This window comes from Akebia trifoliata, chromosome 4, assembly GCF_017979445.1.
Source record: "Akebia trifoliata isolate Shusen 1 chromosome 4, ASM1797944v1, whole genome shotgun sequence".
NCBI classification, from domain to species: domain Eukaryota; kingdom Viridiplantae; phylum Streptophyta; class Magnoliopsida; order Ranunculales; family Lardizabalaceae; genus Akebia; species Akebia trifoliata.
Window position 1 is genome coordinate 24,682,813 of NC_141378.1, and position 15,615 is coordinate 24,698,427.

General features: G+C 35.1%; 1 protein-coding gene across 4 annotated transcripts in view; it reads left to right on the forward strand.

Annotated features, from left to right (window-relative positions):
- The window catches only part of LOC147404570 (Thioredoxin family protein), a 39,644-nt gene extending 24,538 nt beyond the window's left edge, over positions 1 to 15,106 (forward strand). Inside the window, exons 2-10 of one of the 4 annotated variants that reach the window (XM_086440585.1) lie at positions 4,258 to 4,296; positions 4,539 to 4,665; positions 5,057 to 5,118; positions 8,148 to 8,215; positions 8,610 to 8,659; positions 11,362 to 11,431; positions 13,774 to 13,897; positions 14,360 to 14,476; positions 14,827 to 15,106. In XM_086440585.1, coding sequence (XP_086296711.1) covers positions 4,258 to 4,296; positions 4,539 to 4,665; positions 5,057 to 5,118; positions 8,148 to 8,215; positions 8,610 to 8,659; positions 11,362 to 11,431; positions 13,774 to 13,897; positions 14,360 to 14,476; positions 14,827 to 14,922 — 753 coding nt within the window. In that variant the 3' untranslated portion in view covers positions 14,923 to 15,106. Of the gene's footprint in view, positions 1 to 1,038; positions 3,998 to 4,257; positions 4,297 to 4,538; positions 4,666 to 5,006; positions 5,119 to 5,228; positions 6,380 to 8,147; positions 8,216 to 8,609; positions 8,660 to 11,361; positions 11,432 to 13,773; positions 13,898 to 14,359; positions 14,477 to 14,826 lie in introns of those variants that run through there. The other 3 variants (XR_015177828.1, XR_015177829.1, XR_015177827.1) reach the window with 3 other exon arrangements.
- The last annotated feature ends 509 nt before the right edge of the window (positions 15,107 to 15,615 follow it).

Below are 15,615 nucleotides of genomic sequence, written 5' to 3' on the forward strand. Positions count from 1 at the left end.
ACTCGACCCATTACTAGTACCAATGATCGAGGAAGAGGATGACTCAGAGGCCATTAAATAATCCGAGTACTTTGGTTTGAAGAAAGTTCAAAAAGATGAGAGCACAACTCCTTAGGATAAAGTGATCGCAGCACCCTAAAGGTGACAATGCACGATCAAAAGAACTATAAGGGCTGATTAAATACTGTTGTGAGTGATCCAATTAATCATTACCGCAAGTATAGGTAATCAATGAGCAATATAAGCGGGAGAACAGCCTCAAAGAGCACTCTAATGTGATCGAAAAACCTTCGTAGGTGTTCAAAAACACTGCCGGCCTCCTCTTATAACCACTACGTGAGTTAAATAATTAAAATACAGCCACCTGATGAGTCGTACAGGTCAAAACAGCAACTTGCTGTGCTGAAAAAACTTATATAAACCACTTTCTGTGATCGTAGATGTCCAAACTGCTCCGATAGGTGTCGCACGACCTCAATACAGCCACCAAAGGCATCGCACGACCTCAATAAATCCACCAGAGGTGTCGTACGACTCCACTACAACCACTAGAGGCACCGCACGACGTCACTACAGCCACCACGACTCCACTACAACCACTAGAGGCACCGCACGACGTCACTACAGCCACCAACGACGTCGTATGACTTCAGTACAGCTACTAGAGGTGTCGCACGACGTCAACAGCATCGTTGCTGTGAGTATAGCCTGATCGCAGGCTTTGAATCACGTTAACTCCCTATCGCATGGAGTTTTTAGCAACAAATAACCCCCGTAGGGGTGATATAGGTTGAAGACGAGTGATGTAGGGGCTTTGGTTTCAAAGAAGAGTGATTCGATTGAGTTTGTAGAGGAAGAAGAAAGAGTTCGAGTTCGAGTTTGAGTTCGAATCAGATCGCAGGCTCTGATACCAAGTTCGAAACAGAGAGAAAGATTAAGATTTTATTAATTAGCCCTAATTAGGCTACTTAAGTTACATAAGATAAACAGAAATAAAGAAGGGAAAAGACTAAAATACCCTAAGGACTTATTTAACAGGTTGCAGACCGGCTGAGACTCCCATGGATCCCAATGTAAAGCTTTGGGAAGAGGGAAGTGTTCCTGTTGATACTGGTAGATACCAGAGATTGGTTGGAAAACTAATCTATTTATCTCATATTCGACCGGATATTGCCTTCTCTGTCAGTGTTGTTAGTCAATTTATGCACGCACCTTATGAAGAACACCTCGAGGCGGTCTACCGAATTTTGAGATATTTAAAGTCTACTCCTGGAAAAGGTCTATTTTTCAAAAAGACAAATCAAAGGAGTGTTGAGGTATTTACTGATGCAGATTGGGCAGGTTCAGTGAATGACAGGAGATCTACTTCAGGGTATTGCACCTTTTTGTGGGGAAACTTGGTTACCTGGCGAAGCAAGAAGCAAAATGTTGTTGCCAGAAGTAGCGCAGAGGCTGAGTTTAGAGCAATGGCTCAAGGGATCTGTGAGGTATTGTGGATATACAGAATCCTCGAAGAACTCAAGATGACTGTGGAACTTCCTCTGAAGCTGTACTGCGACAATAAGGCTGCAATAAGTATTGCTCACAATCCTGTCCAGCATGATAGGACGAAGCACATTGAGATTAATCGACATTTCATTAAGGAAAAAATTGAAGCTGGAACTGTTTGCTTGCCGTTTGTGCCTTCTAGTCAGCAAACAGCCGACATCTTGACTAAGGGGCTTGCTAGACCTAACTTTGAACATCTGATAAGCAAGTTGGGCATGATTGACATCTATGCACCAACTTGAGGGGGAGTGTAGAAGAATCCGGAAATCTGATCTCATAGAATTAAGAAAATAGGATATTCTTCTTGATTATTCTTGATTACTCTTAACTTTCTAGAATATTCTTGTAATGTTCTACAATAGGATAGTTGGTTTATTATTCTAGAATATTCTTGAAGTTCTAGATTATTCTTGTAATAGGATAGTTGGTCTATAAATACCACTATTGGGGCATTTGTAATGATCATCCAAGAATTCTCAATAAATTCAATTTTTCTACAGGTGGTATAGCTCAATGACATCAAAAACCTTAAACAACCACAGTAAAATGATATTTCTAAGCAATGGATGTTGCACCCTACTTCCACTATATGGGTCCCAATGAACCTCTAATAAAAGTAAATAAACAAGTTATACTATTGATGTTAAAATATATACATATGCACATAAATGAACAATATTATAATCAAAACTTACATCTTGCATGTTTAATATGTCAAGCGTCTCATGAATCACATCCAAGATTTGTATGAATATCTCTTGTTTGTGGTCGTGGATTCCAACAGATGACCCAAGAGGATCCCTCATTGTATTCTAGGTGCGGAGGGGGTCTACCAATCATAAGATGCTTGTTTATCCAAGCCTGCTTATCTATAGTTAGAAATCGAATCAAATTATGAAGACAATTGTAACGTAGAATTTCAAATATATACCTCTAAGAGGTTTAGGTACCTTGCAATCTGTTTGACACCAGATCTTGAGGGATATCTCGGTTGATGGTAGAGAAATGTTAGAACCCAACTCCTTATGCATATATCCAACTCAATCAATAGTTGTAGGTACATGAGTGGTACCTTCTTACCAGTCTTGTCAACGAATAATGTGCAACCCAATACGTGTAGGAGATATCTCCTCATACAACAATCTTTCCTTTCATCTGAAGTGTCTTCGGGAACTATATTTAGTATTGATCGCAACCACTCCATTCCTATGGAAGTAATCAAACTCAACTCCTGAACAACCAAAGATCTTGTAACCCCCAACGAATTGATGATCAAATCAATGGCCCCATCTATAGAAAAGCATGGGTGTTGTCACTGCTGCACCCAGAATTGGTACTCCCAAAATTTGCTTGACATCATCAATTTTTATGGTTATTTCTCCAAATGGTAGGTGGAACGTATTTGTTTTTGGTTGCCACTTTCAACAAAAACTGAAATAAGAATTTTATTTGTGTATGTATAAGAATATTGAACCACATCCTTTAGACCCGATTTGTCAACTGTATTCCTAACCCATGCTGACTGATCTTTTAATTTCCAGTCAGCCGCCTTCATCATATGTTGTACGTATCTCAAAATTTCTTTACCTATATATTATACAAAAATTACAAAACATTCAACCATAACGAATTAGAAAAAATAATAAAAATTATAACATATATATATACCTCTCCAACCCAAATATGTGAAGCAATGTGGGTATTGAAGCTCTGAAGAATTGATGGATCAATGGGACCATCAGGGAATCCCTGCCTATTGACCGTCGTGTCTTCTGCACATTGTGAGGGTCCAACCTCTTCATTTTTCCCCTCCTCTAGAATTGTGAGTTGTGTGGTGGAAGTAACATGACGCCTTCTATATGATGTTGTCTGTCTTTGATGAGTATACATTGCTAAAAAGTGACGTAAAAGTGCATGAGAAAACTAGCAAGTATCATTACATGTATAAATTACTTGAATACCTCTCATAGGCATTTCATCAAACATGAGACATATTCTTCGAGTGTATAGCTATAAACTAACAGGAATCTAGGTTTTAACTTAATGATTAATAAAGAGAGATTTTATTGCCACACCAACATTTGCTAATGCCACACCAATTCATATGTAAATCACCAAAAAATTAGCACACGTTTGGGGTGGCGTTAGCAAAATTTGGTGTGGCAATAACAGCTCTCTTAGTAAACTATCTTAAAAATTGAATTATTAATCGAACTAAACTATCTTTTATAACTTACATGCTTGATTGATGAGTGCCTTGAAGCAATTTATGACATGTAGAGCCTCAAACTGAAAATGGAGATCTTGAGAAGGCCTTGAGCAGGTTGAATAGCTCTTCAAGAGGGCGTGAGGAAAACTTGATCAACTCAAGATAGCTTGATCAACTTAAGATAGCTTGAAAAACTAACAAAGACGATGAAGAAGTTATAGAGATTTTGGGTTCTGTTCGGTAGGTTACTATAAGTTTTAAAAGAATTCGGTGTGAGAAAAACATATATATACTTGCTGCATACGCCCACATGTTCGGTGTGTTATATGCATAAGTGGGTGTGGCGAGCAAAAATGTGGGTGTTAATAGCGCACCCCTTTTTGATAATGATGAAACTGTTGTTTTAGATGTAGCCCAAAATCAAATGGTTATGATAGTCTTTTATTTTTATCTGCTCTTTAGCTTCATTTTGATATGTGTATTTCTCGTCATGTCTGCAGGGAGGGGATCCTTCTCAAGAGCGGAACGACTTTATAGAGGTAGGTTCTACGCAAGCCTCATGTTTAGTTCCTTACTTTTGTAGGAGTTGGTTTTATGAAGTCTAACCGTGCATTGTTTCACCAACCATGCACTGATAGTTTAAGAATTTATCTGAATGTATTTTGAGAATCGTTTGCCTCAATTTTTTAAATATTGGAAATCTGTTATTATGCATTTTATTTATAGTTAGGAATAATTGAATTCTTATTCTTTTTGATACATTCCTGTTACTCAACTGTAGGTTGCAACATCATCATTGTCTACCCTTACAAGACTTCCATGGGGGTCGAGATCACTATCTGAGAATTTGCATGATCAAGAGATTTCTATAGAAGAACCTCAAATGCGTATGCAACTCTTTGAATTTGGTATGTTTTTGTGATACATCCCTGCGCACCTATTGACTAAGTGTAACTTACACTAATTGTAATTCGCAAGGACTAATGACATTATGCACTGCCATATATGATATTAGATGCGTCCACCTTTTTCAGATGAGAAATATAAATTACACATAGTGTCACGAATATGCTTAGGTCTATTGAACTGAAAAAAATATTGTATATGACGCTATATGCATTAGCTGACACAGTCAAAACCAATTTGCATAATTACACAACGAAACACCAACAATGTAGTTTTTATCACATACAGAAGTTTACATAGCTCCTGCTGTTTTAGTCTTGAAATTTCTCTTTTCTGCTTTTAGGGATTGCAATGATTCACAAGTGGGATGTACTAAATAGTATTTGTCAACAGAGGCATGCCCTTTCTGCCGGAGAGTTCGAGAAGCCATTACTGAATTGGATATTTCTGTAGAGGTGCGTGATGAATATATCCTAGATGATCCCGGCATTTTTACTATTTCAACACTATAGGTGGTTAAATGGTTTAGGCTTTTTATATTGTTAACTTATTTTGGCAAGGAAAGTGTGTTCTCCTTTTCTCCTTCTTGTGGACTATGGTACTTGGATACTCCAATACGCTTGGAAGTATTATGGGGGAGTTTGAAGTTCAGTTCACTTTCAGTCTTTTTTAGTTTGTGCGTGCGTGTGGTGTCATCAACCTCTGTTATAATATCCTATTTAACAATATAAAAAAAGCATCAACACAATTAGACACCGATGGGATATCAAATATTGATATAATCAAAATTCTATTTTTGTCATTCTGTTATTTTATTATCATATCTCATTACATATTCCATGTTTGTTTTCTCAATAATATAATCGATGATGGAGCCTAACTATTCCATAGCTAGTCTAAATCCTACTTCATTGAAGCACATGTCTACCCATGGGAGTGTATATTAAAATCTTATTGTAAAAAGGTTTTTTTGTTTTGTTTTGTTTGCAATATTAGAGGTATCATTCTTTGGCATGATGTAAATATATCAGCATCAATGCAGTTTATCCCAAAGGTTTGGGGTCAACTAAAGGAATTTTGTTCCTCCATTCAATTCTTTCCAAAGTCATGTCTTCTATTATTGAATAGGAAAAAAATAAAAAACAAAAACAGAAAAGAAACTAGCTTAGCAAAAAGCCTAAAACCTAAAATATCAACATATGGAATGAGAGATCTATCTTTGTAACGTGGGACATTTCCTATTTGCACAATCCTTAGATATTTGTCAAAGATTGATGTGATTGATCTTTCTCCGGCAAAGCTGGTGGATTTTGATTTTCTTCTTAGGTGAGATAAGTTGGTTCTAGTCCTCTTCTTGGTGAGAAACAGATTCATGTCTTCTTCTCCAGCAAGTTGGGACACTAGTGTGATGCTTGCCCAAGAGACTTGGACAGTCAATATGTAACAATCCAACAAACTAAGTTGCAGAGGTTTCTTCACCCTTATACAGACTTGGATGGACAATCATTAACATATCAAAATTGGTTACTTATTAATTTCATTAGTGGCCACTAACCTTAATTTATTGTCTTTTAATTTTGTGATTGCATGGAGCGGGCTTGATAATGTAATCATCATGCTCAACGATGACTCGATTTCTTGTTTAACTCAGTCAAGTTATGCACTCGCCAAGTGGTTGGATTGTGCTCAACCTGCTTATCATTATTTGGAGAGAAGGTATTAGAGATGGAGAGATTGAGTTGAGCATTCTGCTAGAAGACATATGGTTGAAGATTTGAGTGGCTTGGCCAAGCCCTACAATCATATGTAGGGTGATTGGTTTCTTTAGCTGTACAAGTGAGTGTAGGGTACTTGACTACGCCTTTAGACACATGGGTGTAAGGCGTTTGGCTTTCTTGGCTTAGCCTCCTACACTTCTGTGTCAGGTGTTTGGTCCTCATGGTTCCTTATTGTGTAAATATCTACAATTTGCATATCCCAAGGTAAAGATGCACAGATTCGAATGAATACTTGTAATGAATCTTGAGGATCTTATTGGAGAAAATTAGACTCCTACATGTACCATGTCCCATATCTTGGTAAATGAGGAATGTATTCCTTGTTTCCTGTAGTAGTTTCCATATTATTATTTGTATTTAGTATCATAGCTTGTGGATACCCAGTATTTTGAGCTCCATGAGCTCATCTATCTAGTATTTTCGTGAACATCATAAAAAACAGAAGCTTCCTTGGTTGGGGCATGGTTGACCTTTCAGTGGTTGAAGAAACTTTACATAATTACTCTACGACATGTTTTGGGATAATATACAGTTATATGGTACTAATTTCATCATTATTTGAGTATGTTTCATCTTTCATGCCCAAGAAGGGTTAAATTCCGTATATAGGTTCCTAGACCGTTGATGTTGTTATAAGTTTATTCTCGAAAATTAACTTGGTGAATAAAAAAGGTTCCAGCTCCCATCGTTGGCGCTAAACAAGATTCCAAGAGGTGAATTATAGGCATTAATGGAAGTTTATTCTAAAACATTAACTAGGTGAATCAAGAAGTTTTCACATGTCACTACTAGCACTAATCTAGATCCCAAGAGGGGAATTATAGACATTCCTTTTTTATCCCATCTTAGTTAGATTTAAGGCATTAAATATCAGTTTTGGTGGCTATTTTGGTAAGCCAAGAAATTAATCACTGTGGGAATTAATATAATTTTCACGGAAATGTTGCATAAATGATGAAAAGATTTAGGACATTTACATTGAAACTATTAAATTGGGGTGTGGAAATGAAGATTAGTAGTGTTCCACAATACGTTGTCATCCTAGATCCCAACAACAATAATAATAGTGTCACACTACCTACATACACCTTTATATGTAAAGCAAATATTGAAATGAACAAATTGTAAGTACTACTACATTCACACACTATTGTTAATTAATTAATTAGATATGTATGAATAGATTACTAGCATGTCCAACCAATAAGAGCATGGACCAATGTATTTGAGTGCTTATTTGAATGTGCTAATATGCGTAGATTAATTGATATAAGATGATACATAGATACCTAGCTAGTCATAGTCCATTTTTCTTATTTGTAATTTACAAGTAATTTACAAGTAATCTGGTTTATTGATAAATTTGTTATTTTCTTTTTGTAGTGTAATGTTTTTTTTTTCTTTCTTTTTCAGATGAAATTGAATGCATGATGGTTGTTAAGTTGTTGTATGATTTATATATTTATAAATTTCCTCTAACATCTGCATCAATTCTCTTAATTTTCTTATTCTTTTATTATTGTTAATTTTTATTATGTCCGGTGGGTTTGATCTTGTCGACATGATGGTCTAAGGTTTGGCTTGACAAACTGTTTGAGTTTTAAATCATTTGGTTGGCAAAGGGCAATCATTTGGAGAATATCTGTATCAAGTTTTCCTATGCTTCCTTATTACTAGTTGAAGTTATTGGCTTGGTGATAATGCAGGTCTATCCTTGTCCAAAAGGCTCTGTAAGACATAGGGAAATGGTTAGGAAAATCGGTGGCAAAGAGCAGTAAGTATTAGTTTTGAGAAAATTTTCTTGTAATGCCATTGCAGATTACGTATGAATAACTTGTAAGATGATGTATCATCTTACGAAGTGAGTTGACCTTGATATGCATGTCCGTGCTTGTAATCCATTTCAGTAATCATTGAGGTTCAAGGTCGAATTCATAACTCATCCAAGTCATGAAGAACCTCAATGATGGTCCATAATGGATGGCAGATAACCCACTTGTGTTGTGGTCCATCTTCCTTAAGCTAATGCTTTCATTTCTCTTAATTTATTTGGAATGGAAAACTTATTTAAATTATGCCTAAAGATCATTACATTTGGATATTGCTTACCCACCCTAACTTTGATCTTTTCATAAATACTTATAAACTTACAAAAACCTTTCATGCAGGTTTCCTTTCCTTGTTGACCCAAATACTGATAAATCAATGTATGAAAGCGGTAAGTAGTCAAGTTTCAATGTACATGGATTGGTATCCACTTGTGCTTTTTGACTATTCTCATGGTCCCATGTTTAAGTTGGGTAATTGCTTTACCAACTATATTGACGAAGCACACTGAGAATTTGTTTTGAGAATATCCAATGGATTTAAGTAAGCTGTCTTTTTTTTCCCCCATGTTTTAGTGGTGAGTGATCCCTCCCTAAATTCTGCTTATATGACATAAAATCTAAGGTACAAAGTGGCTAGTGTAGCTCGACAAGACTATAAACAAAATATAGTGGTAATCTTGTGTACCACTTAGGCTAGTTTAGTGTACATGCAATATGGTTGGACAGACTATTTTTTAGGTCCCAGTCACTTGGCATATTTTCTAAACAAAAAATTTGACCAGTTTGGTGATCCTAGTGTTAGAGTATGTAAGGGTAATTATGTCTTTTCCTATTTTCTGAGCATTCCTATAAACCCATTCTCTCCTTGTAATAGTTTAGGGTTTTCTAATGCATATGAATCTCTTTATTTTCTTTCTATTTGACTAACATGGTATCAAAGCGGGTATACCTCAGGGATGGGTTGTATTTGTATCTCCAGCCTTGCGTGGAGGGGGAGAGCCGAGTGTCTCCAGCCCTGGCGTTGAGGGGGAGTGTTAACATAGTCTCACATCGTTTAGGTACTCTTGGGATGTGCATATGATCCATAAAACTAATTTTATTGAGAATTCTTGGATGATGATTACATTTCCCATTGGATTTATATAGATTCAATAAATCCATGAATATGGAAAGATAATCAATCAATCCAATATAATCTAGGTAATTGATCCTAATTGAACCTAATTGGTGCAGATCTAAGATCTTCAAGATATGTGATGGGATACACCATAACATTGGTATAGTGTATCTCATGCACATTATTACATTGCATAAACCTTATCTCTATTAAAGGCAAACCACATTTTTTGAAGTATGAACTAGAAAAGTGTTGTGAAATTGCACATGTTACAGGCTTACAGCCACAAGGTAGCTTGCACCTTCTTAGAATGAAATTTTGAACAAACAAATATGAAGCTTTCTTACATTAGATATTATAACATATGAATAAAATACAGGGGAGAGATATTTATTGAATCTAAAACTTGGTTGGACAATCTTGACTCCTAGACCAAGTTTTATCAATAAAATTTCCATTTATCTGCGATCTAGGCATAGTTAACAATCGATTCAATAATTCTTCTCATTACCTCTTGTGGGAAAATAATCCCACAAACAAAGGAATTGTACAGTACGAAAGGGATTGGGCACACATACACATGGTTCAAGGTGACCATCGAATTGTACGAGAGCGACTGTTTTAGTTCCTTAATGTCTTAGTTCATGAGGCTCTCATTCTATGAAGATGATAACAAACGGTTGGTAGAGAATAAAGCAAAGTCTTGCTTAGACTCTCCGTCACCATAATTAATATCAAGGTGACAAATTTGGTTTTGGGATGAGTTTTCATACTCACGATTTGAGGAGAACAACTTTGGCAATCAGAAAGGTCAAGTCCAGGTTATTCTAATGCAGTAAAATTTGGACAAGGTGTTGAATGGTGAAATGGGGAAGCTGGTTCTCAAGGTCAAGTTATAGTTGTGATTGATCTTGATTAAAGTTTTACGTGGATGAATAGTCACCCATAGGGTTGGGACGACCTTATTTTCTTATGTTGAAAGCCTCTTTGACAACCATTATTTGTCCTATATGGGTTAGAAATTTCGGAATGGGATGATTTTTTTTGTGAGGGTGATCTCTATGGTGAGGAGGTCATTCTCACACAAGTTAGCCCATTTTGAAACTTCTAATCCCATAAAAAATGGTTTACAAGTTGAAGAATCATAGACCATCAATTTTTACTGTTAACTTCTAAACTAATTTTGATGGGATTAGAAGTTTCGAAATGGGCAGATTTTTTGTGAGGATGTTCATTGTCAAAATAAGGTTGTCTCCTGATCTCATAGAGATCATTCTCGCAAAAATTCAGCCCACTGTGAAATTTCTAACCCTGTCAATGTGGTTTACAAGTTAACAATAAACGTTAGCAGTTCATGGTTCTTTTCAAAATTTCATGATGGGCTGAAATTTTGTGAGGATGATCTCCTTACCATAGATATCAGCCTCACAAAAAATCATCCCATTTCGGAACTTCTAACCCATGTAAGACCTTTTGACAATTGATCCCTATATGTATATATATGGGGGACATTCAAGGGACATAAGTAAAAAACACATGTAAAAACAATCATTTTCAAAATATGGGTTACAAGTTTCAGATTGAGCTGATTTTTGGTGAGGATGATATCTATGATGAGAAGATCATCCTCACAAAAAATCAGCCCAATCTGAAACTTCTAAATCCATCAAAAGTCGTTTACAAATTATTGGTAAAAAATCAACAGTCCGCATTCTAAATCACTTTTGATTGGGTTAGAAGGTTCAGATTGGGCTGATTTTTTATGAGGATGATCTTCTCACATAGAGAACAGCCTCATAAAAACTCAGCTCAATCCGAAACTTCTCCATATTTTGAAAAATGATTCTTTTTACTTATGTCCCTTGAACGCTCCCCTATATTTATTTATTTTTTTAAACCAATACCTTTGATGAACTAATGTCAACTTAGAAGCTAAATAAAGTTGATTCATTTTGTCTTCTTCAACACATGCAGGTGAGATTGTGAAATATCTTTTCCAAACATATGGGCAAGGAAGGAGTCCATCTATTGGCCTCTTGGAAAGGTATGATAGCTGTGCGCATTTCATGCAAAATTATGTTTTATAGAAATATAATTGTTGGAAAATATTATCAATTAAATGATGTTTTACCCCCCCCCCCCCCCCCCCCCCAAAAAAAAAAAAAAAAAAAAAAAAAAAACTATTTAGATACCATGTCTTAAACATTTCCAGCCTTGGTTTTGTGTTCCCCTTAATCTATGTAATTGCCATCAATTATGATATTATTTTGTACTAGTGGGTGGCATGTGTGGTTGCAAATGTGCTAGAAAAATCAGTATCAAGGTTAGACTTGTATTTATAATTAATTTAAGAGCTTGGTTTAGAAATTTTGAATAGATAGTCTAGCTTTATATCATGTTGTGTTACATATTTAGTGCAAGGGAATTTGTGTAATTTTTAAAAAATAACTAGTGTGGATTCGCATCAAAAGTACTCACCTGCCTCTCATTAGAATAGTAATAATGTATTACAAGGGCATGTTTGTATTTTAATAAATTAATTAGTGTGGATTTACATCAACAACACTCACTCTTCTCTCATTAGAATAGTAAAACTGTATAAAGATACTGCAATTAATATAAATTCTCCAACATAGTTATTCAAAGTTTATTAAATAAAGAGAGTTTTAATGTATGCATTTATCATACATCATATAAGCGTGTCTTTGTGGGCCATACTTCTCCTCTCCTATTAACAAATCCATAGCTTGGTACACGTCTGCTTCAAGCTACTAAGCGTTTACACAAATATTGGTACGTGAATCTTATTTCCCATCAAGTGAAATTTATTGATGCTATTTTTATTATACTTAGTTGGTTTGGGCTTGTAGGCCAAATGGCCTTAGGCCTATGCCTTAGTGGTTTTGGACTCGAGCATAAGGATTAGACTTTTTTTATTTTTTTATTTTTATTGATATAGGGATCAGACTTGATGACATGTTTGGTGGAAATTGAGCTTGACAATGAATATTTGTTACATGGGATTTAATATAGGATGGGGTACGCAAATACAGAATTAAGCCTTGACCTGAAGCTGACATTATCATCATCATCATTAAAGTTTTATCCCAAAAATTTAAATCCACTAAAAGAATTTTGTTCCTCAATTCAATTTATCTTAATCCATGTCTTTCTCAATTCTATAGTCTTCATATTTGCTCACTACCTTAATCCAGTCCTTTTTTGTGTCTTAGAAGCATGAACCTGCACATTCTTTCTCACTAAGGTGAAGTTAAGCATAATTGAACCTCAAGAAGTAATACTTATTTTGCGCTCATCAATTTTTACTCACATCTCATCCCTGTTGGTGATTTTGGTAAAGCGGCATTCACGTTCTGTCCGAGCCTTTTACTCTCTTTCTCTCTTGTCAACCAACACTACATTAATCACATTCAAATTATATTATTACAAATCCTAATATGTGAATGTGTGCAATAGACCAATAGTTTGAACTTATTTCTTCTGGCATGATGTAATACTAAAATATTAACTATTGGTTTAAAAAACTAAGACATTCAAGCATGGTAACAACATATTGTATATATACCCATATTTATATTTTTGTCTTTGGAAATGAAAGTCATACACTGTTCTCGTACCAGTGTCAATATCTGGATTTGGGCATCTTAGAACATACATCTACAGAGAGAAAAAAAGAGTGTAATTTACCCTTAGTTGAAGGAAAGAAGTTTTCTGGTATAATATGTTATTTAACATGAACACAGGCTCATAATGGACATGGATACCAAGTTTCTGCAACTCATAAACCCAATATACTAGAATCTGTATAGTTCACTTAATATTCTATTTATTAATTAGTATATTTTAAAATAAAAGGTTACAATAAAAAAGAATGTGTGTTGATTATAGGATATACATGAAAATCTATACAGATTTTTTAGGAAAAAAAAAAAAATTCAAAATTGTTTTGAACAAGTCTTGGTATTGTTTTCTGAATTTCATAAGATGTAGTGAAATTTAACTTTGATGTGTTCATTCTGCTCAAATCAATGTGTACATTGTTCTGCCATCAAAGGAGAATAACCAAGAAATTAGTTCTATTTTAGGACTGAAGCGTAGTATATATCTGCTAAGAGTTGTACTCTGAATTTCATGATCTCTTAGACAAGAATAATAAGTCTTGTTGGCCTTACAACCTTTCTGTTTGTTGGGAGTTGAGGAATCTTCATCTAGCAGGATATAGTTGGATTTATCACTGATTTTAGAAACTCAATATTTATCTTGACTTTGGTCTGGTTAATATGAAAATCATCTAAATGTCATTTTGGATTATTTTTAGTTTGGATGTTCTTAGAACTAACAGTGATGTCTTTCCAATCGATACAGCACCTTGATCACAGGATGGATGCCAACTATTCTTCGTGCTGGCCGGGGAATGACATTATGGGAAAAAACAAAAGTAGACCCACCACCAAAGAAGTTGGAAGTTTTCTCATACGAAAACAATCCTGTAAGACTTTTTTTGTTTTGCATTGCCAACACACTCATATATCACTTTATATAAATCGAAGAGGAAAATAGGTAGCAAAAACTTGTTCCCTGTTTCCCATAATTTAAGGTCAGGTGGAATGCATAAAATTTGGTAGTCAGTGTATAGTGGTTTAGTCTATCTTTTCTTCCTATTTTACCCCCTTGTAGGGCATATATTACTTTCATGTTAGGCAATATTCAGTGGAGACCATCTTCACCAAATTTTAATCCATTATGACGTATTTAACCTCATTAGAGTTGATTTGGTTTGAAAATTCTGAAATGCTCTTTTAAACTGTTCTCAAGTGAGCTTCTCTTATGGTTAGTGATATCTTATATATATAATTTTTTTATTTTTTTGACAATGATTATCATATTAAGAATGACATATGTATGGTTGGATTGTCCAATGTTATCCGAATTTATTTTTCTTATCTTTCAGTTTGCACGGATTGTTCGTGAGGCGCTCTGTGAATTGGAACTTCCTTACATCCTCCATAATGTGGGAAAAGGGTCATCGAGATCGAAGTTACTTCTGCAGACATCTGGTTCCAATGAGGTAATCGCTTAACAACTTCTACTCAGAAATCTCCATCTACTTAATGGCCAAAACTAAGATAAATTTAATTAAAAGGACAAAAAAAATTATGTTGCATCTTACGTGTAAAAGTACTCAATATCATTATGAATTCTACATACTCAAGATTCATATGACTTATCGACAGTTATACATGCATGATACAAAGCTTGCGACTCAAATATGCATCTGAGACCTTACAAGAATACCCTCCAAGCCTAGTGATATATAGTTAAATCCAATGCTTTGATCTCCTAGGCTAAGACCATATCTGTTTTTGGAGTATTAAACCATGAACCATGGATGATGGAATATGTTCCTTCTTTTTTCAGGTTCCATATCTTATTGATCCTAACACAGGTAGTCAAATGGGTGATTACAAAAAGATCTTATCATATCTGTTCCAGACATATGCTGCCCTAGAATAATGGCATTTTTTGCTGATACGTCACGATACCATCCGTAGAAGTACTTTTTAATCGTCCAACAATGGGATTGTGGTTTTGAGTTGCCATATTCACATATACAATGTAATGGGATGTGACCTGAGATTGTTTACATCATTTTTAAACAGTTGCAATGATTGTTATTAAAATTAAGATCGTTCTTCTCGGATGTATTTTTTTTTTATTCTGCTCTCTTTGACGTTGTTTTCTCTCTTACACAGATATTGTGTGACCTCCATTGCAGTTAAAGAATTTTCGGTTGAGGACATGAGTGATATACCAAAGAGATTTCATAGGTAAAAATAATTAAAGAACGTGATGAACTCATCCAAGTAGGATGATCTAGGAACAGCCAGGCCAAACCAATGGTCCAACCTATTCTGAGCCGATTTCGTAATAAAGAAAGTACATTTGAGAACTTTTTGGTTCAGTTTTTAGGGTACTTGTTCGCAGATCCTCCTTGACTCGATGAGGAACTCAAAGTAAATTTAACATCGATTCATCCTGAAAGGATGGATTTAAATCATTGAGTTGAGTTCATCAAGTAAGTTGGTATATAGGGAGACTTCTGTGGGGTTTGGGGTGCAATTGTTCTCTTCCCTTGTTTTTATATCATAATTTACAATTTAATATATTGAAATAATATTTTTGAAATTTAAAATCCCCCTCTCCCCT